Genomic DNA, 23,001 nt, shown 5'->3' with positions numbered 1-23,001 from the left:
TATTTGCCTGAAGGATTACTGTACAGATGGGTCTTTCATGGCCTGGCTTATGGTGGTGGGTCTAAGTGAACCTGTAAACAGCACCTTTGTGAAGGGACGAGATATCTGGGCGCGTTCATCAAATGTCACCCCCTTCTGTCATTTACCCTCAGTGAAGACCCCCTAGCCTCATGCTCTTAAGCTAATAAGTAAACACAAATGCTATCGAATAAAACAAAAGGAAATGTAGTTTGTCAAAATATTACATTTTATTCTGACTTTAAATACGTATAGAACGACTTACAAAAGCTAACTCCTGCTTGCGATTAAACAAAAGAACAAAAAAATGCATCGATATTAACAAAGAAAAAAATCTCATTTCACAACTCTGTGACTTGTCATTCCTTCTTCCTACAAACCTTAGAAGAATAACATCTACATAATTCAATTATGTACACCCTAGAATATTATATTGCATCACATAGAGGAAGACCTGGACATAATCGTTCAGTACATGTACATGACGAAGAACTGCACTCGAGCGGACAATAATACAATAAACTTTTTACGACCCAGGACCATACCTTCCCGCTATGTACCTTATCCACAATGTTCTGTTACTACATGTAAGATCTAGAGCAGCATTGTTTAATTCTATGCTGAAGAAAGTAAAAAAATAGTGTTTATAAGATAGTTGACAGAAGTGATGCAGTGGTCCGTTATCCTACACATTTGCGACCAAACACAAGTCGTGTTCTGTTAGTGAAGACAACTGCTGCTAACAGTACAGTAAGGCCACTCGGACGCAGATTGTCAGCTACCAGAGAGAGGATTTGGGCAAAAGATGTTCAGGTATGCGGCTTTAGCCGGATTTGGACATACAAACATTTATTTTCTTAATCCGGAATGGACACTGGATAGCACCAAAATGGTGCTAGCACGTGCTTTTCTGCCACACGAGAGCATGAAAGCGTGGCTCTGAGCACTGCTTAGATAAGCTCTCTCTAAAATACAACGCGTGAAAGTATAATCTATGGAGTTGTGTGGGCAGCAAGGCTTCTATAATCTGTACAATGCCTGGCCGTTCACACTCAACTACGTGCGACCCTGAGGTAGTAGAGGAAAAGAACCTAAAGTACTTCTTTGAATACACACACACATAGTATACGAAAGTTTGCTTGCACAATCCGAACTAAAACAAAAAAAAGCATGAAACTTAAAACTAAATCATCCTTGGTGAATAAAATACATGATTTCAACTTGATTACAATATTAGAAATCTCTACAACATGGTCTATCTATCTTTCTTGAGCACTTTGCTTGAGACTTTGGAAGTGCAATAAAGTTCGGTACTGCATGTTAGACGAGTGTTGAGGAAGAATTGTTATACCCGCAACCGCGCAGCAATTGCAGTGTGAGGTTTGGACTTGACGGGATGCCGCCCGAGTCCCGAGGACATTACAGCTGCTAGTTTTGTTCTTATGAGGAAGAGGCGGATGGAATATCGGACGTTGGAGGCCCGACTTTAGACGTGGAGATGTGTGGCTTGGTGTCTTCTGTTGGGAAGAAAAGGAAGTTCATGTTTACCTCCCTCGGACGGCCAGCGTGGCACTAACTTGATCTGTCTGTGACTGGAACGGAATGGAAAAGGGAGGAAGAAATAAGAACGAGAGAAGACCGCAGGTTCTTCATACAGCGCGTAGCTCTAGCGGCGGGGTCAACATGCATGTGGCTACTATATAAGGGGTTAGCAACAATAATTCTGGAGATGAGAGTTCATGCAAAGTTTTTACCATACAAACCTTCCTAACGAGATGTGTACAGAGGAGAGCGGTTATAGGTTACATGCGAGCAGTTCATCCTGCAGTATAGACTTGCCAGTTACATTGGTGACGTATATCTACCCAGCAGTTTAGCATGCTAATGTAAGCTGATTTATTCAGGTCAATTCTAAGTCTAGGCAGCGTTTGGTGTTAGTGTTATTGACATGCCTTATCAAGCGAACGCCATGCAGAACTGAGCGTCATTCCATTCCATTTACTATATCGTGAAACCGTTTGATCATGCACATAAGAAATGGTGGATAGTTTAAGAGAAGCAGTATCGAAGGCCACAGTTTGTTTGTTCTGTCCCTCGTGTTATTGTTATTCCTATAATAAACGGGTTACCGGTCTCTAAAATATCTAGCTCCTCCCTGCTTTTATTACGTACTAGCCTGGTTGTCGGATCTGTACACTTACGAATGTTGTTTTAATGCCACTAAAACAATTCTAGGTATTTCTACCAAATGTATTAATGTTAAAAGACAACTCTTTAGCACCTTACAAATACAGCAGCTCGCGGACTTGACTATATTACTCCGCCCCTTAGCGAATGTAAAACTCCTGCTCACCTAAGCCAGTTTGTGCGGCGGTGACGGGTTTGAAGGGTAGCGGTGCGGGGATGCTGATGCCCCCCTCCGCAGTGGTGACTGGAACCCCTTGGGAGGGGTACCTCTGTTGTTGCCACCCGGCCGTGGGTCCCACGGTAGTGGGGGGTTGGTGGTAGGGCATGTACGCCATCGTCTGAGGGGGAGGGGGACCCGGGTAGGGTGTGGAGACGAAACTACTGACTGCTGGTAGTGAGCTCTGTGAGAACAGAAACAATTGCATGTTGGTATTTCATATGTGATATCATAACACCAGTAATTGCTGTGTGCACAGTTGATCTATTGTTATGTATCGTAAACAGATGAGTACACGGCCTACTAGATATCCCCGGGCAAGACTAGTAGTGCAAATACTGTTTCAGCTCAAAACGAAAAAAAATTCAGAGCTGATCATAACTTTAACTGAACAAGTCATAGATGGTTAACTACATGTACTTGACATTTCTTTTGATAGCAAGATGTCAAGGTATTGATAGTGAAAACACTGAGGTGTACTTTATGAGAACTAACGTTTAATAGAGGGATTAATGTTACTGCCAACAACAATGTGTTGAAAATATGAAATGTTCTGCACAGGCTAAAGTTTGCTCAACTGTGAATATACGTACTGCCCGACGGCTTTGCTGCTACGCCCCCCCCCCCCCGTGACGTCACAGATGGCCATGGTTTGTTTTGTCTGTGCCTTGTTGTCGGACACCATGGGGAGGGACCTATCGTTTCTTACCGCTTAATTTTCACCGGTAATGTGCCTCAGATATGCCTGAATAAACAAAGTACCGGAGGATGAAAAAGCGAAATATTCCATACAACAGCCGTTTCTCAACTTTCTGTCGCATCTTTTTTAATCGCTTTTTTTCTTCTTCTTCTTTTTCATTTGTTTTCTTTCATCTTCTCATGTTTTCAAATCGTGGTAATTTCTTATCAGTTTTTCGCTCAGACTTGCGGTTCAGACTGTTACATTAGCCCAAATTAAGTAGAAAATTGTATCTCTATAGTGGATAGCTCACCTGAGAGACATCTGGGTACTTGACTTTGTCTGTCTGTCCCTGCATTTGGTTGATGTGATTCAGGGTGTAGCCCTCCCCCATCTGCGCCTGATACCTTGCACTTTCATTGGAGATTGCACCTGAAACTGGACCTGCAAAACAAGAGAGAAGAAATTATAGAGCAATTTGCCGGGGGGACTTTGGGCACTCCAAATAGAGTACGGAAAGGACTTTGAAGAGAGCTATCAAGTCGTGCGGCGATGTAGGCGCTAATGTGAAGCAGCTGAAGTTTAAGGCCCGGTACAGCCCACAGGAGCGGTCGGGACGAGCGGATGAGACGGCAGCGCGCCTCGGGTGTCATCGCGCGCCCGGAGGGGATGGGTCGGTTAGCATTTCAGGCGGTACCGACTTCTCCCGTCCGTCCACGGTGCGGCTTGGGTGAACATCGTGCCCATTGATTATTTACATGTTTATTTTGAAAGTAAGACGACACAGACTGGTGTCGGCTGAACGAGGCTTTAAACGTTCGGCGGTACCAGAGAGAGAGCCTGGCTGAGCCCGGAGCACGCGTGCTCATGCTGCGCGCTGCGGAAGAATGCGCCTTGATGCCCAGCTGTCTTGAATATGTTTTTCTGTTCTCACCATGGGAAATTGTGTGGGTTTTGGCACTAGGAACACTCATATCGTTTTGAATATTACTCACAGCATCACTCTGAATGGCCTATCACCACGCACCAACATCCAACTTGTCACACCTGTAACGCGAACGTAACGGAAAAGGGGGAATTTTGTTCTACCGACAACGACCCATAGGGTCCATGTCAACGTCTGGTGTAAATAAACACAAAGCGATCGTCATTCTGGGATGATTTATCATGCACAGGTTATTTATCCACGGCGGGAAAAGCAGGCGATGGAGCACGTTTGAGAGGCTGCTCGCGCTAGCAGCGGGACATGAAGGAAGTGGTGACCTCTGCCTGTTGAGTCTACTGTCGGCAACGTGCCGATGCCTCAAACGTTTAGCACTGAGCAGTTCGGAAAGCCCCTTTGGGCCTGGTCAATTTGACAGGCGTCCACTCGCGACACAGAAGGCACGCAGAACCAGGGGTGGGACGCCGGCAAATTAAAATGTCGTTTAAAAAGTCTGAAGGCGCCGGTCATATCTTGCCAATTTTGTTGGCTTCCAGCAGGGCTCGTCAATTTCTGGCAGTTTTTTGATCTTCGGGTAATTTGCTTTTGCATACAAGAGAAAAAGGAAGAGCGAGGAGCATAGATGCCCCAGGATAAACTACATGCAATGTGAACATGGGCGGCAAGCACTCAGTAACTTCAAGGGAAGATGGGGATAACTGCGCAAAAATGGATAGAAAAAAGTGAAGTCACGGCTTTAATGAGGCTCCTGGTTGTCGGAAACGGCAGGGCGCGACATCAGCTGTTGATTAACAGCCCGGCCGGCTGGCCTTATATCGCCATTTACGGCACTCTGGAGAATTATCTGAACTCTTTTCTTTAACATTCCTTTGCTCCACAATTTTGATAAACCCCTTTCTATCCTATCTGTAACTTTGAGGATAAAAAATGTATGTCAGTAAGCCCGGTAGCGCCTGTTGCTGTAGCTGATGAAATATACATCGCTACTATTACATGGGCAGTAGTCCTATCACATCAGAGTAGTTATGGGGCATATCCCTCGGCGGTGAACCGTGCAGCTATCAGATGCCCCGAATTATCGCGGGCGATGTGCCTGACACTAACAACGTTCAAGGTTAGACCGGACACGCTTGTGTGTCAGATATGACGGCGATAAAACAAGCTCTTCCGGACAGTATATGATGTCTTAATGAGACGTTAGGCCGTTAAGGACGCCGCGTTTGAGGATGGCCTGCGCCTACAGAGGGGGTGATCATAGGAGTTCCGTGTAAGGGTAGGGTCTAAAACGGCTTGTAAGGTATATCAAAATCATATTACATGCAAAATCCATCACAACATGTTATCTTTTCCAATTTCTTGACTCAGTTACAGCCAAGCACCCGTAATCATTGGGCTCATTGCTTTCAGATGTGCGAGTGTGGTCTGGTGCCCAACAACGGCTGCAGGGAGGAAAGGTCCGTGCCCGGCCTGTCTACTCCGCCGGCGCAAGCTCTTTTTCTCCCGGCTCATTTGCGTTATCTAAAGCATAAATCTGATTATTTTGATACGCCGTACACAGTTACATGTGGCTCACATCTGGTTATCGACTTAATATGTCGGACCCGACCGGGATTAAACGGGCCGAAGGCTGCATTTTTGCGGCATGGGAAGTCTCCCCGATCCCTTTGTGGAGGGCGGAACCCGGCAAGTCCGCTGCCGTTTTGGCAGCAATAAAAATTAAGCGCTAATATACGGCGGCCAGGTTGGAAAATATTCGATAATGACATGCATGTCTCCTCTGGAATGGCGCACCACTGAGTCCTCACAAATACACACACTGGACCTGACCCGAAACACCGCTCGTCGGACCAGGGACCGGACAGCAATGTGGTTAGGGCAAATTAATGGTCTCATCAACACATACCGAGCACGAGAACAAGTTAGGATCGACTATTGCCCCCTCATGTTGGACAGAGTGACCCTGCCGTGTTCAACCCCTGGTTCGCTGTGGTTACACAGTAAACGATAGTTTATTTATACTCTCATCCAGGCCTGAACAGAACGTTCGCGCTTCCAAATCGCGGTGGGGCGTTTGTAGGGAAAAAAAGCTACCGTCCTCCACTCAGACTCAGGTCCTCCTCACCGCTCAGCCTTACACATGTATATAGAGATTTCTAACTCGTGTCGGAGTCGTGGGTCAGAAGTTCAACAACACCCACAGGCATAACCGGCGGCCAATCTCATCAAGCGTGTTTCAACTCGGCTGAAAGCCGCCCGAGCGCACCTCGGGGTGTTCGGCTGACGGACGGAAGGTCAGCTGTTCGGAGTGGGGTTTACTGGCCTCTTGTGGCGAGACAAGTACGATTAAAGCATGAGAGTAGACCGCACAATCCAGATATACACTTTTCTTCTGTTGTAGCGATTCGGTGGTATTTTCAAACACAAAGTACTGTTATATCCAAGTAATTTGCGCAGATACTGTTCCTCTACAAGGATGCGGAAGCTACTGTTTGCGATGAATACAGGATAATTAACTTTGTATACTTATAAATCTATGCGATATTGAATCAGAAACAAAGTGCTGGTAAACTAGTGATGACGAGAAAATCGACAAGCTTCAAGCTAATAAAGTTCAGGTTGCTTGCAGTGAATAACATACCTGGTCTGGACTGTTGAACAATCTTATTGAAACTGAGTTTACATTTTCGGCATACAGGCGAGAAAGAGACGACATATCAGTATTATTTATCGGGTCTGCATGCAGCATTACTACGTATTTCACGGTAAGGAAATACCAACAGTGAACATAAATGTACCATGGTTTGACTATAACAAGGGTAACATGCTTTCCTCACTACAATATGATTCTCAGTTAGCATTACTTCTCTTATCTATATTTCTCTATCAAAGCGTGTAAAGTATTTGCCATATCTTGCTGATTTTAGCAGACAGTATCATTCCAAAACTTTCTCTATATTCAGAGTCAGCACGGCGAGAAGTTGAAGCCCACTATATCATCTCTGTCCGACAAACACAGCTTCAAGTTTGTTACTTCAGAAAGCTTGGTCATGTCTCAACCATGATAACGTCTTATTGTGGAACTTCACGGACCTCAGTCCTTTGAAGACTAAGATGTTACCTTTTCTGTAGGCCATCTCCGTGCATCGTGGGAACACAAACATCCGCGCGTCTCGCTCTTTTCTTCCCTGCAAGTCTGCGCGGCGGGAAATTTTGCACGCGATTGTGGAAATGCAAGGATTTTCCGCCAAGACATCTAAGTTCGGAAAACCATGTAATCGTCAACATGCTTTCCAAGCTGTTGCCATATTTCATTCAGTCATGACCAGCTAGTTAGTTTTTGCAGATTAAGACTGTTTTGGGTTGATTATCCGTCAAAGCTGGTTTTCATACCAGACAAATCAGTTGATTCTTTCTTCAACATTGACTGGAGTCTTCCTGTAGTGCGGTAAGAGACGGGGAGGGAGGGGGCGCACTTGCTCGCTGTCGGATAGGCATCGTCATGGGAAGTAAGCCTTAAAAGACATACTTCAGGTGAAATATGTCATCGAGGAATGCTATTGTGTATCGTCTCGTACCTGGCATATTTCTGACTAGGATTCAACTCACAATGGCCCGCTTTGTTCTGCCCAAGAGCCAAGACGTCCTGTCTCTGACAGGTGAGGGTGTAGGACAGGACGGTCGGGCCTTCCTGTCGCCAGTACAGTCGGCGTGAGCTCTTAGCTACCGTGTACGCCTCTGTTTGCCTCTAAGATGTCATGGGCGATGCTAAGCGTGTAATGCCAGTAAACAGACACCGTGACTAAGTAATCCTTTGTTTTTCGACAGATTCGGCTCAAGATATGGCGAATAAATATCCTTCTTTCCAGTTGAGCCGCTATATTGATGGATTTAATTTTCGGTGCTCTTTCCCCATGAAGGCTGCCGACCCTGGTACTTGCCAGTGGCGTGGTGATAGTGCGATACCCTAACTAAGCCTTATCAGCGCTCCCTGCCCTCACACGGCCGCGCCGGTATCGTTCTCGGTAGGAAAATAAATTTTCCACAAAGCTTCCGTTTTGCCCCAGTGATTGAAACCCGTGTTTTCCTGTTTTTCTAACACATCGGGACTCTGCCCGGAGCGTGTCATTAGATAACTGATATTGCCTGCCGTTTGTCGATCTAACGTGAGGAAAGTGATATCAAAGCGCAGTTTGGTGCCTCTCTCATCATTGTGGAGGCTATGAAGTTTGATTCTGTGGGAGTAGGATACGCGGAAAGGGAAGCAAAAGCACACATGTGTAGCCATTTGGGGTTAATCCAATTGTCGTCGCAACATCGGCCGAAATGGTGTAAATGTGCGCTCAAGATGCTACACAGACACCTAATTTGGTATCACTTTTAAGACGTAGATTGTTGTTTTTGAGCTGAATCTAGCTTTTTCCTTAGAAATCGTCAAAAAAGGTGGGAGGTATGCCAGTCGACTCTCGAAAACCTTTTTTTCAATCCTCTGCTTTTTTTCGACCTACAAATTTAGGATCATTTACTCTTACACCTATCTCATAACGTCCAAGTTTACATGCCATAGGTAGGGAGAGGAGCTAAAAGGAAACCCATTTTTGGTCCCAGTTCCAGACTTGGGCCACATATGAAAACGTGTGATTTGTGGGGGCAGGCAGGTTTAAGGAACCAATTTAGCCGGCTGCGGCGTCGGCGGGAAGAGAGAGAGCGCGTTCTCGTGTGGCGGCGGGCAGGGGAGGTGGCGGTGCCGTGCTGGGGAGCTGACCTGTGCACGCGCCGCCGTTAATAGCGCCTGGGGCCGGGTAGCAGGGCGTCCGGGAAACTTCCTGCCGCCACTGCAGTCTTACATTCAGTCAATTAAGAAATATAACGTCTTAGAGCTGTAAGTCCCTTCGTCTGACTTCTAATCTCTATCTATCTTTCCGAAGTTAAATTCTACACGATCTTTGTTTTCAAATCTTATTTCACGTCGTTAACTAATCGTGCGTTGAATGTACATTAAAAAGGAGGAGACTTTCGAAGGGGGTCATATCTTACATGCATGTTCTATAAGGCGTTTGCAAATCATATCGAGATATACTCAACGGAAACTTATATAGTTTTGGGATGCCAGTGTTCTCGATGTAACGTCATTTTTGACACCTGCGTTTTCGAGTTCCCAAAGATTTGGCAAGATTTTATGTCAACATATTTCGTATTTATTCTCTTTATTTCTAACCATGTGTCGCAAACAGTACTGAAACTCTTTCGAAAGTCTTTACCCACGTGATGATCATAAAGTTAACATACAAAGCGGAGAAATATAGAAACATTTCGGAATGTAGTTGTAACTTGTTGACATTTATAGGCTGGGTGCCGAGCTAACCGGCCCTACGGGCCGCCAAGCATGAATGGTCCGGACTTCCACAACCAGCGGGTCGCTGGCAGAAGTCAATATACACGTACCGGCCGTCCAACTCGAAATTACCCGTGATTTTTCAGTTCCAGACCGTGAAAGGGAAGCCGTCAGACGGTTGTTTCTGTCAGCACGGACGCCACCGGGAAGGCAGCGGTGCCGGCATGTAACTGCATGCAAGTAATTCTGGGCACACGACGGCCGCTTCAAACCACCTGGAGGGCGACCAGGTCTGACGGCAAAACTTACGACTAGATCACAAAACGAGTCGTAAAAGCGACGAACGACTGGCTTTATTTACGCCGACTACTACTCGGGTTGAAAGGGTCGCACCGCGTGTTGGTGGTTGCACGGACGACGCAGGCTACTCAGCTACTAATCTTCAATTTTGTATATTTTTGCACAAACAGATAGGATGCTGTTCAAGCCTACTAGTTCAAGCCCAACTACATAGAACTGAAGAAAACTTCTTTCTGACGGAATAAAATGCTTTGCTGGAAAAGGACAAAAATGTGTCAACATGCGTATAAAATTAGAGTATAAAAATACGATTATAATCAGTGTATTTTCCGGACGGCTATGTGCAAGTTAGCCATTCACCAGCCATGCCGCGGCGGAATCACCAACAGGTTGTGCTGTTTAGTAGCGGTTCACGCTACGGTGTTTTACCATGAGGTATCGTCATGAGCGCGAGAACAAACCTGCAGGTTTTTGTAGCCAGTGGCGTTTACGGGACAGCGCTGCGAGCGCGACAGGACAGAGAGAGTGACATCAAAAGTACCATTCCCTACATTCTTAAGATAACAAACTAGCTCTCCAAACTTATGTTTTTGTCACACAACACACATGAAGTACAGCATCCGCAGTAATCACAGTGACGGTGTTGAAATTTGTTTTGGGTAAACGTCGTGAGACTCAGTCTTTGAATTATATGAACCGCCGTGCGACAGTTGCTGAGGGACTTAAATGCACTTTATTACTAGTAATCAAAAGCTGTTATTATCTAACACGTACTGGTAGGAACAATCCCAACCAACAGCCTAAACTTGAGAAACTGATAGGGGGGATGCACTTGTTGCTTGAGTGTTTTTAGGGCGGAGCTTCCATGTAAGACATCACGAAATCACCGGCGAATGCACCCAGATACACGGCGACATGACGACCTGCGTGCCGATTACCGGCGCTTCGAACGTCCCTTGCTCGCACGTAAATGTTGCCCGACGTGTGTGGGTCAACATCACGAAATCGCGGGCGAATACACCCAGACACACGGCGACATGCCGGCCTGCGTGCCGATTACCGACGCTACGAACGTCCCTTGCTCGCACGTAAATGTTGCCCGACTTGTGTGGGTCGACTTCTTCTTCGGGGCAGACGGAGCTCTCTTCCGCCTAAGTCGAATTTGGCACCCGGTGGTAGAGGAGGTCACTATTCTTAGACGAGAGAAGGAATAGCCAGCGCTTCACTGAGGCTTGTGGTATAAGTGGTACACGGTGGTATAGGTAGTTTTCCTACTAAGACGAGCGAAGGAATAGGCAACGCTACTCTAAGGCTTGTGGTATAAGTGGTACAGGGTGGTATAGGTGGTTTTCATACTTAGACAAGGGAAGGAATAGGCAGCGCTACTCTAAGGCTTGTTGTATAAGTTGTACACGGTGGTATAGGTGGTTTTCATCATATACCACCGTGTACCACTTACGGCTTGTATTATAAGTGGTACACGGTGGTATAGGTGGTTTTCATACTTAGACGAGTGAAGGAATAGACAGCGCTACTCTAAGGCTTGTGGTATAAGTGGTACACGGTGGTATAGGTGGTTTTCATCATATACCACCGTGTACCACTTATGGCTTGTGGTATAAGTGGTGCACGGTGGTATAGCTGTTTTATACTTAGACGAGTGAAGGAATAGGCAGCGCTACTCTAAGGCTTGTGGTATAAGTGGTACACGGTGGTATAGGTGGTTTTCATCATATACCACCGTGTACCACTTATGGCTTGTGGTATAAGTGGTACACGGTGGTATAGGTGGTTTTCATACTTAGACGAGTGAAGGAATTGGCAGCGCTACCCTAAGGCTTGTGGTATAAGTGGTACACGGTGGTATAGGTGGTTTTCATCATATACCACCGTGTACCACTTATGGCTTGTGGTATAAGTGGTGCACGGTGGTATAGCTGTTTTATACTTAGACGAGTGAAGGAATAGGCAGCGCTTCACTAAGGCTTGTGGTATAAGTGGTACACGGTGGTATAGGTGGTTTTCATACTTAGACGAGTGAAGGAATAGACAACGCTACTCTAAGGCTTGTGGTATAAGTGGTACACGGTGGTATAGGTGTTTCATACTTAGACGAGTGACGGGATAAGCATCGCTACTCTAAGGCTTGTGGTATAAGTGGTACACGGTGGTATAGGTGGTTTTCATCATATAGCACCGTGTACCACTTATGGCTTGTGGTATAAGTGGTACACGGTGGTATAGGTGTTTCATACTTAGACGAGTGAAGTAATAGGCAGCGCTACTCTAAGGCTTGTGGTATAAGTGGTACACGGTGGTATATGATGAAAACCACCTATACCACCGTGTACCACTTATACCACAAGCCTTAGAGTAGCGTTGCCTATTCCTTCGCTCGTCTCAGTAGGAAAACCACCTTGGTATATGATGAAAACCACCTATACCACCGTGTACCACTTATACCACAAGCCTTAGTGAAGCTCTGCCAATTCCTTCGCTCGTCTCAATATGAAAACCACCTCTACCACCGTGTACCACTTATACCACAAGCCTCAGTGAAGCCCTGCCAATTCCTTCGCTCGTCTCAGTGTGAAAACCACCTATACCACCATGTACCACTTATACCACAAGCCTTAGAGTAGCGCTGCCTATTCCTTAGCTCGTCTCAGTATAAAAACCACATCTACCACCGTGTACCACTTATACCACAAGCCATAAGTGGTACACGGTTGTATATGATGAAAACCACCTATACCACCGTGTACCACTTATACCACAAGCCTTAGAGTGGCGCTGCCTATTCCTTCACTGGTCTAAGTATGAAAACCACCTATACCACCGTGTACCACTTATACCACAAGCCATAAGTGGTACACGGTGGTATATGATGAAAACCACCTATACCACCGTGTACCACTTATACCACAAGCCTTAGAGTAGCGCTGCCTATTCCTTCACTCGTCTAAGTATGAAAACCACCTATACCACCGTGTACCACTTATACCACAAGCCTTAGAGTAGCGTTGCCTATTCCTTCGCTCGTCTCAGTAGGAAAACCACCTATACCACCGTGTACCACACGGTGGTATATGATGAAAACCACCTATACCACCGTGTACCACTTATACCACAAGCCTTAGTGAAGCTCTGCCAATTCCTTCGCTCGTCTCAATATGAAAACCACCTCTACCACCGTGTACCACTTATACCACAAGCCTCAGTGAAGCTCTGCCAATTCCTTCGCTCGTCTCAGTGTGAAAACCACCTATACCACCATGTACCACTTATACCACAAGCCTTAGAGTAGCGCTGCCTATTCCTTCTCTCGTCTAAGAATAGTGATCTCCTCTACCACCGGGTGCCAAATTCGACTTAGGCGGAAGAGAGTTCCGTCTGCCCCGAAGAAGAAGTCGACCCACACAAGTCGGGCAACAATTACGTGCGAGCAAGGGACGTTCGTAGCGCCGGTAATCGGCACGCAGGCCGGCATGTCGCCGTGTGTCTGGGTGTATTCGCCCGCGATTTCGTGATGTTGACCCACACACGTCGGGCAACAATTACGTGCAAGCAAGGGACGTTCGAAGCGCCGGTAATCGGCACGCAGGTCGTCATGTCGCCGTGTATCTGGGTGCATTCGCCGGCGATTTCGTGATGTCTTACATGGAAGCTCCGCCGTGTCTGGCTTCGTGCCATCGTGAGAAGTGATGTGTGTCTCACTGCATTTCTTAATGCATTTTAACATCTGTCTGTAGAATAGACATAACTATGTATAAGTATGATGCAATTGGTAATCACGTTGCTGAAAATTGGTGTTTGTAGGGCGGAGCTTCCATGTAAGACATCACGAAATCACCGGCGAATGCACCCAGATACACGGCGACATGACGACCTGCGTGCCGATTACCGGCGCTTCGAACGTCCCTTGCTCGCACGTAAATGTTGCCCGACGTGTGTGGGTCAACACAATTACGTGCAAGCAAGGGACGTTCGAAGCGCCGGTAATCGGCACGCAGGTCGTCATGTCGCCGTGTATCTGGGTGCATTCGCCGGCGATTTCGTGATGTCTTACATGGAAGCTCCGCCGTTTTTAGTCTTTCTATTTTCCCGAGTTGCGATGACCAAGCGAATCGGTTCCGACATGCACCTTCACCTCACAGCCATGCTTGGCCATGGTGGTGCCTCAAGCAAGCCTCGGGTCCTGCCAAGGGCAGCCGAGGCTGACGGGCAAGCTCGTCCGCGCCAAGAGCCGGCTTGAAAGGGATGAACGCACGTTGAGACTGCGTGTATAATCCGTGTGTGTTTGTTACGGACACAGACAAGTTGGCGCACAAGTGCGCGGGAGGACCTGTCCGAGTGCAAACAGACAAGTCTTGTGAAGCCAAGTGTGGGAAAGGGAAAAGTCCTGCGAGAGGGATCTATAGACCTTGTTTGGTCTGATGTTTACGTCAGGAGTCTTTAACCACAAAGCCTGAAGAGATATCCATATATCATGTATATTTTCGAGTACATTGAGATCGTCCGACCAACGGCTCTCGTGGAAGCCAAAGTACGGTAAGTCAGTTAATACAGTGTAATACCCTTTTCAGAAACTTGTCAAAGCGTCTTCAATTTGCTACAAAATTCTACAACGCTCAAACTCGGTTCGAGGTTTTCGTGAAGACACTGACAAACTTTCCGCTATTTTTATCGGAGATGAAGCGAAGTAGACACCGAGGACTTCCCGCCGCAAACTTACGGTGTCTTAACGGCGCTTCTTCATCCGCATCCCAGCTAATCTGGTTAATACTACCCTGATTGTCCCGCCAAAATAAACACGGAATATTCAGATATCGAGTCGGGGATCGATTATACTGTAAGCTTCTTAGCCACTACGGAAGGAATTACGGCTTCTCCGGGCGAGGACTTGCTTTTGTTGCTTGGGGTTAGAAGGGGAAATCAAAGTTTAAGTTAATCGGATCTGTCCCTCATCCTTCCTATATGGATTCAATTATGTCTGAAAAGTTACAACAAGTTTAGTGTTGAAAATATACGCACCGAACAAAATCTACTTTTCAAGCTAGAAACAGACCGTTTTCTGTACGCCACACTTCTCTATCATAAACGTTGGCTTCGAGAGCTGGTGAGTAGCGTTACAAAACTGTGTTTTGTTTCAGGTTCCGCTCCGCGGAGAAGTACATGCCAGCCTGAGGCAATAGATATAGGTTTCTCAAAACAATGTCCTGGGCACCAAATAGATTTGAAGCACTTAAAATAAAATTAAGTCCAAATCATTTTGGTGTATCACAAATTAATCTCTGTTCGTTATTTACTGATATGGTAGACACATTATGTTTTCCTAAAATCAATCCGATAAGACATCCCTGTTTGATACTTCATACTGTGCTCAGAGAACACATAAGTGATACAAATATTACTCAAGACGGTTGCTTAACGGTACAACTAGTCGTCCTCTAGATCTTTTCCAATGACAAGAACGTCATAGACGTGTGATTTTGTCTTGTAGTTTTGTGTCCCTGGCTGGTTGACACAGCCCACCGCTAGAGTGGAAATAAATGTTCATTGAGTCCCAGCCAGCCGGCACGGATGATATTGGTAACCACTCTCCATGAATACTAAAGCCGATCCCTCTCTCTTTATAGTATCTCACTCCGTCGGGAAAGTAAAGTTTTCTCTGAAAAAGGACTTGAACCAGCCACAAAGTCAAGAGACTGGTCGGACCCACGACGTTTTAAACGTTTGGATGGAAGTCACGAATATTCAATGGAAAATCCCAGTCCAATGAGAAATGACATCAACTACTCAAACAACTTCCAGAAATCGGTACGGTTTCACAAGTTTGGCTAGTCCTGATTTCACCCAACACCAACTGGTTTAGTAAAAGTCATCCCGCAAATATGAACCAATAATCTTTCCACTACAGCAAGAAAGTCATCGTCATGAACAAAGATCTATATTTCTGGTAGATTTTGTAGGGCTTACGATCAGAACTGTTATGTGAGTTTTGCAATGTCACGCTGGTATCGTGTGGCGATCAGGTGGGTGGGTTCATTCATCGGCGATGTGAGTCATAAAATGATTCTAATGCAACTCCATAAACATATTCCTCCCCACGCTGAACGCATTTCCAGATTGATAGGTCAACAAGAAAGATGTTTCTTTAAACGATATGAGTGCATGAATCACACATACTATGAGACAGAGGTTTGTAGAAAGAAAGTTGAGTCACAAACACACCAATAACTGTGCTGCAAATTTAGGATTTTCTCGAGTGCGCATGCAATGCAACGCAGCTCATACTCAGGGATATCTATAATCTGGTGCAGATAGAATCAAAACTTTCAATAAACAGTATCATATCATGTGTTATGGTATACTGCAGAATATGATAAATGATATGATCGGTCGACGATCGCATAGATCAAACAGTAATACAGTAGAAACATCACAATTTAATTCACTTAGGCCGATCTGCCATTCTTGCACGACATTGACCTGCGATGTACTAACGTTTCTGTCGAAATACCGTTAAAAAAACACTTCCAGTACACCGGGGAAACAAGTGCCTCTTTAAAATATATAATGCAAGTTCTGAGCGGCAAAATGAAATTTACCAAAAAGGTTTTTTTTGGTAGAACGGTAAGTTCATAATCAGTTTGATATTTTCACCTGAAATATTGCATACTTTTTTAAAAGTAACATCATTATCTGTCAGTTCCCTTTTGATATTGAGGCCACGGAAAAATCGTTCTGATACTGTAGAGAATTACCCAAGATATATGTCTCCTTTTCGAAAATGGAGCTTACAATCAGCAACAAAATACGAAAATCTAGTGACAATATTGGAAGCTTAGTCGATGATGATCAGTATGCTCTTCTACTGACAAATGTGTTATGTCTCAAACCGTTGTCATCACTATTTGACGTATAACCCAATTTGACAGGAAGAAATCACAAATATCCGAGCTGTGCATTGTTCAGATTCATGTGCGGATTTGGGTGCTAAGTTCATTCGCCCTGCTGGCCTTCCTGACAAGGAAACATTTTGAGTTAAGCTTAGAAGAAAGGAGATAATAAGGAATCCAACCTGGTTGAATGCATGTGAAGCTTTTCTTGTAGGTAAGGTTTTTGCGTGAACATGACATAAATACATCAACATGTGGGAATTCTGAGAAAATTGCGCAATTTTGGTATTTCGGTCCCGAGTATAACAAGGATTTGATATACCAGTAGAAAAAGGACAAGAAGAATCGGGGACTGAAATTCTATTCACTCCAGAAAATAATGACCTTTTCAACGAATTTTGACCTTTGTCAACCGTCCATGGAAGTCTCCGATCAACACGTACGGTTCTGCCGGTTTTCGTTCGCCACAGACTAACTTGATTAAGACGTTTGTAAGTCAGGTGAAACAGGACCTGCTTACTTGTTATGAGGTTCACAATAGTATGGTGAAGGAAATTCTTAAATAAGATTATATCGGATGTCACGTTTATTAGGCAACTAAGGTTCACGTTGATCGTGCCCATGATGTAGACAATACACGGTGTAGTAGTGTTTGGTCATTTTGAAACTCAAGCATATAAACATCTGAAGGGGAAGATAGTATTTTGTCAGTCAATATGCATCAAACTGAAAACCAAGTGAGAAACACCTGTAGCGAGATAGCGATGTGTACCCACAGAAGTCAGCGGGATAAACATTTACAACCAACATGCTAACGTTCGCAGAATTGCTCAATTGACCGCACCGCCACAAATTGCCCTGGATTTGATAAGATAATCATGTAGTCCCATTCCCGCATGTTTGTGCCTTAGTACAGCGTCTCGCGCGCAACATGCTGGCCGGAGTATATTTCATGTTACATTCTGTACTTTTGTGTCGCAGGTTGTTTCAGTGCTGCTACATGCGCCGGCTACCGTGGGTGGTTCTCTGTTCTGAGTCACCACGGTGGGATACGCTTCAACATGGTTTTTGCTCCTCGCGGCTTGTGGTTGTATGCAAGGCTCGGCTCTGGTCTATGTATAAGCCACAAGTTGTATCACAAGATTTCAAGATTATTTCTTTACCTTCTAGAATATTTTCTACAGAAAATATAACGTTGGGTAACCTAAATTCGTGGGGTACTTAAAGTCGGGATTTTTCGAAAACGGGGTATTTAGGGATATGTGCTAGATGCAACATCAGTAATACCGCTAGAAATGCAAACTTGACAGACTAACGTATTCAGAACACTGTCTGAAAAGCTTCGATAACCACACATTAGAAGTTGGCGACGTCAAAAACTCTCCGTCCCTTATTGACAGAGTCTGGGGGCTTCGTGGGAGACTCACACTGCTCGGTTGTTCGCTGGTTTATAAGACAAATGTCACATCTCCTGCCTGCTAAACACAATTATTTACAAGACAACTTATTACAATATCTTTTTTTAACCTGCAACTGGATTCTAAGTGTGATCAATCATCAAAACTCCTCTTTGTTGCTACAACCTACGGCACGTGTATTTTCCCGCCGCCATATTGTTACCCAGAATCATGTCGTCAAGCAGACGACAAAAGGTCGTGAGGAACACTTTTTTGTCTAAATGTTGCGTGTGATAGTGGACTGAAGACGATATTTTCCTCAAAGTTTGCTCCTAACACAACAAGGAACACATGGACATAGCAGTATAACCATTGCTACGGCACCCAGCTTACTTGCCATGAATAATGTAACGTTACACGTTGCCATGACGGTGGGGATCGACTTTGAGTGACGTTCTACCGGTACCGACTCAACAAACGGGATGTTAGCAAAGGCCTGATGTGTGCGGTGCGGCCGTTTTTTCGTGTATTTTTTTTACTTGGACACGTCTATATCCATAGCACTCTCCTCAAGCCAAGGATGGAACGAATAGCTGCTGTATAAAATGTGATTAGCGGTAAGATATTCAAGACGAATCTTCTCTCCCGAATTAATGTGCCCCCCTGTCTGACAGCACCGTCATTGAACGTGCGGCAGACGGTAGTTTCAAGTTGAAATATTATGGTGTCAGCACGACTAGAGACAAAATCTACCATATATATGATTAGTGCAAAGATAGTACATGATACTGACAGAATAATAGAAAAAAAGGATGGTTTATTGTTCTGCTAGATTGATTTCAGTCAACCATTATCGGAAAAATCCCGAATTTAGGTTACCCAACGTTAATGGTCGAATCTTACCTGTTTGTTCGTTTGCGTTGATAGGCACGCCTGGCCGTGGGAAGCCCAGAATGTCACTGACAGTGTGTGGGGATGGCCAGTGCCGCATGTGCATGGGGATCTGGCTCTGGTTGGGCACCCCGGGGGCCCCGGGAGCCGGCGCGGGCGGACCCACCGGGTAGGTGTAGATGGGGTTGTAGAGTGGCCTGTGCTGCTCGGGTTTGACGGGATGACCGTAGGGCGAGTCGGGCAGCTGCGTCGTGTTGCCGATCTTGTTGCGCAGGATCCGCGAGATGGACGAGACCGAGGGCACGTTGTACTTGTCACACACGCCCTCGGCCAGTAACCTGTCCCGGATCTCCCAAGCGAAAATGCCTGGGTCCAAGGTTTTGTACTTCTTGATGGCCTTCACCACTTCAGGTGTGGTGACGCGAGGTTTGCTGCCGCCGATGGCGCCAGGTAGGATGGATCCCGTCTCGTTGTAGCGGGCCAGGATCTTGGAGACGCAGCCGTGGGAGACCCTGAGCTGGCGGCTGATGTCGCACGGCCTGATCCCGAGCTGGGCCAGCTCGACGATCCGGAGGCGGATGGCGTTGGGGAGCGGTCTGCCGTTCACAAACACGCCGCCGAGCTGGTTCACCTCCCCAAATGTTTGCTCTGGTGGAGAAACGACGAACACATCAGCCATTATTTTCAGATTATCAACACCTTTTCTCAAGCAGGTAGCGCACTACAGATCTCTATCTAAAGATCCATGATCCTACCACCCCTGACTGGGGATAGAAAAGTTAGACTTGATGGAGCAGGTGGCGTTAGCTAACGGTCTGGGCTGGATAAAGGGTCGTACTCGCCATTCCTTCAAATTCGGGAAGTAGCGAGTTGACCAGGCCAGGCCGATAGACTATTGGCAGGCGCTCGTATCTAGGACAGTCCGTGGTTTTGCTGTTATCCCAGGGTGGGGGCTGGCCAAATTTGTACAATTACTCTAAGGATTAGGGACAAATAGGTAGACATCTCTCCTTCCTAAGCTGACAGAAGCCCGCATGACTTGAGTGACAAAGAAACTGCCACACAGATCCAGGGAAGCCATGAGAGTACTGGTGTACATACAGAACCAACAACACTTCACAACGCAGCTATACGTATGGACGTGGCTTCTACACTCAGGGGAGTGTAATTGGGTATATATCTGATACTCATGCATGAGACGTGTGGGGGAAATATGTCGGGTTAAGTATGGCGATTAGATTAATTACCACAGAGAGCAGAGATCGTCGTTGATTCATATCAGTGTAGAGTCGCGGTTTGTGAAGGGCCGGGGTCCATGTGGCCGTGTTGTTTGTACACAACATGGTAGCAGACCTCCCTCATACTACTTCAACCACACACTGGCTGGGAACAAAATACTGCGGAGGACAGTTTTATTTTGCTTCAGCCCGACAACTGCTGCCAGAAATGCGCTTTAGGAGACAGGGGCAATTTGGCTATATTTAACTTTAAATGATGTTAGTTGAGAACCAATTTCGCTGCCATGATAATAGCTGGGATCATGGCCCCTGGGATCACCACGCAGCAGATTATACGAGTTTGTGTATCGTTATGATTTTATCTTCGTGTAAAAATATATTTTTGTAACGACAAGGAATGGTGCTAAGTTTTCAACGATTGCACCCCGACCCTAACTCTGGCCGAAAGTCCCGAGGTCTGCCACATATGGAAGCAATAAGTTCGTTCGTTTAATTCCGGCATGCTTGTGTCTTGTACACACAAACTGACGAGACCTACACCCGCGTTCTACCACGTTTTCCCCCGCCTTCTCTCCTCCGCCTGACAGGTAGTTCTCTATGCCTTACACATGGACTTGCCTAGCATCATTTCTATAGAGATTACCAAAACTCACTTGTTCATGTTCAACAACTTCTGTCAATGAACCGTGTAAATGGATTTGGAGCTTACCCATATTCATCATGACTTGAGTGTAGCGTGTTGCCTCCAGTACTTGGATGCCTTCCGTAGTAACTACCGGTCACTGCACACTGTGTATAGAGCGGTCGCACTTCGCTATGGTGTGTGGCCGACTGGGTCGAACTCCTGTACTGACGAAGTTTGTATGTTATGCCACGCGGGACTACACCGTGCACCGGTCCTGCTTCCGTGCACCGCGGGCACTGAATGTAAGGCGAGAGGACTCCCCCCGACTCATATTCAAATCCCTACAGGCTCGTCTCTATGGCATGCACGTCAAAGAAAAGCGGGCTGACAGGCCCCTTTCGACGCCGCTGACGGGGACGTAAGGAAAGGGGCGGGTCCAACATGGATTAATCGGCCGTCCCCACCCCTGATTGGCCGTGAGGGGAGTGGGTGTCAATCTGCCACGCGAGAAAAGACCTCCCGGGGGATTTTCCACCAAAGGCCTTACAAACGGACACCGATGTCAGCCCGAGACGATAAATGATCATAAGTTTATAATCTGGGCTCAGTGGAGGACCGCTAATCGCACACTTCCGACTCGCCCTCTTCACGTTATTGTGCGATTTTATTTCCCGCATCATCCAGAGTCCATATAATTTACAAACTCCGTTCCACGATCCACTGACCCAAATACCACATTTTATGTTCTCTTCATCAAGCAGACGCGTTTATTTTCGTGTGTCTGAGAGAAAGTGATATGTTGTAATGATACTAACTACAAAGCCATAAAACACTGGACGACAAATTTTCTGCTATTTTTCCTTCTAGAATTTAGAAAAAACTTTTTTCCTCGCACATGCGGAAAGAGAATTGTTGGAGTGGGAGGGTGTTATATATTCACCCGAAAGTAAACAACTTGTAGCCGTAAGATAAACTTCACACCCCGTTGAAAATTATATAGACAAGCAACTGCAAGTTGCTTCCTGTCTTTGGTGAGTAGGCGTCAATGGTTTTTTGATTTGGTGGGTGAGAGGAGTACGGACTAGGCGCGTATGGCTGCCGTGTTGAAGTATCGGCGCGGAGCTCGGCCGTCCGTCAATGGGAGAGCCGTAGTGGGCTGTAACCCGATCCGCCAGCGACTCTTAATAGAGACCTGGCAGTGTTTGGTAGCTAACAATCCCCGCGTTTGTTTCTGGCGATCAGTTGGCAGTGCCATGACGCCTCCTATTTGGATATGACACAGATAAAATTACGACCCAAAACAATGTGGATGTCAGGGAGGGCCCGTCCCCGCAACCCTAGTCAATGTGGAGAGCACCATGCATGAGTGGGGGGCAACTATGCGCGTGATTTGGTGGTGAGGAATTCGTGAGATACACCCCCCCTCTCTCTCCGCCATATACATCTATAACGTTGAGTATATTTGTTCTCATTTTTTTAAAATTTCATACATCCCCAAAAGTTTTTTTTATAGAATGACTGGAACTTACACGTACGTCTGTCGCGACATGCCCGATTATACGATACCGTCGGAAGTTGGATATCGAGATGGCTAAAATTAACAAAATCCTTCCGAAAGCACCCCGCCAAAAGGGTCACTTCCGAAACAGAACAGGTAGTCCTGACTGCTCGCGACCCCTTTTCCTGAGTTGACGCGGAGCATTGTCGCCGTGTTTGGCTTGCCATTTATAGGGAAAAATCTTTTCCCTCGAATAACTAGTCTCCATTTCCTCTGTATTTTAGGGATAGGGTTTCAGTGACAAAGAATGGTGCATTAGAGTCAAAGAAAATTGTTTACTCGTATCTGTATGGGGGACTGAAATAAATACGAGCTCACACAACCCATGTTTGAGCACTTGGAGCGGCTTTGTCCGCTTAATTGTCATATCCAGCCAGGCCTTTCATGGAGACGTCAATCATTGCGGGTTGAGTTAATACCCACATCACAAACACAGAAATTAGCCATTGAGTGCGCGGTTGAGTGACAGGCGGGGAATTCAGGTGGGAGTGCTCCGTCAGCGTGGGGGAAAATGTGTTGTCGGTACAACCCACCACAACATTGCTTACAACAACTTGTGCTGTCTGTACATCCAGCGGCAACAATTACAGGGTTACCTTACACGGCCACCCAGGGTGCCCGGGGCCGCCCCGACGCGTGCGCGCCCAGACCCGAGGCTTCACCTGAGCTGTGGTCGGCCCATTCTCACCTGGTGGGAAGAGGGCGGGACCGGGG

General features: G+C 46.1%; 1 protein-coding gene across 2 annotated transcripts; it reads right to left on the bottom strand.

Annotated features, from left to right (window-relative positions):
* Positions 1-231: 231 nt before the first annotated feature.
* LOC136432917 (paired box protein Pax-1-like) lies at positions 232-21,123 on the bottom strand. Of its 2 annotated transcripts, none has more exons than XM_066424563.1 (5): positions 20,814-21,123; positions 18,879-19,514; positions 3,415-3,545; positions 2,372-2,606; positions 232-1,535 (listed from the first exon to the last, which is right to left on the bottom strand). In XM_066424563.1, the coding sequence occupies exons 1-5, from the start codon at positions 20,824-20,826 to the stop codon at positions 1,459-1,461; spliced, it is 1,092 nt and encodes a 363-aa protein (XP_066280660.1). In that variant the 5' UTR covers positions 20,827-21,123; the 3' UTR covers positions 232-1,458. The 2 variants fall into 2 exon arrangements, with proteins under 2 accessions (XP_066280660.1, XP_066280661.1); XM_066424564.1 differs by having other exon boundaries at positions 232-1,610; positions 20,814-21,119.
* Positions 21,124-23,001: the final 1,878 nt, after the last annotated feature.

Source organism: Branchiostoma lanceolatum, chromosome 4, assembly GCF_035083965.1.
Source record: "Branchiostoma lanceolatum isolate klBraLanc5 chromosome 4, klBraLanc5.hap2, whole genome shotgun sequence".
NCBI classification, from domain to species: Eukaryota; Metazoa; Chordata; class Leptocardii; order Amphioxiformes; family Branchiostomatidae; genus Branchiostoma; species Branchiostoma lanceolatum.
This window is presented reverse-complemented; position numbering and strand designations above follow the sequence as displayed.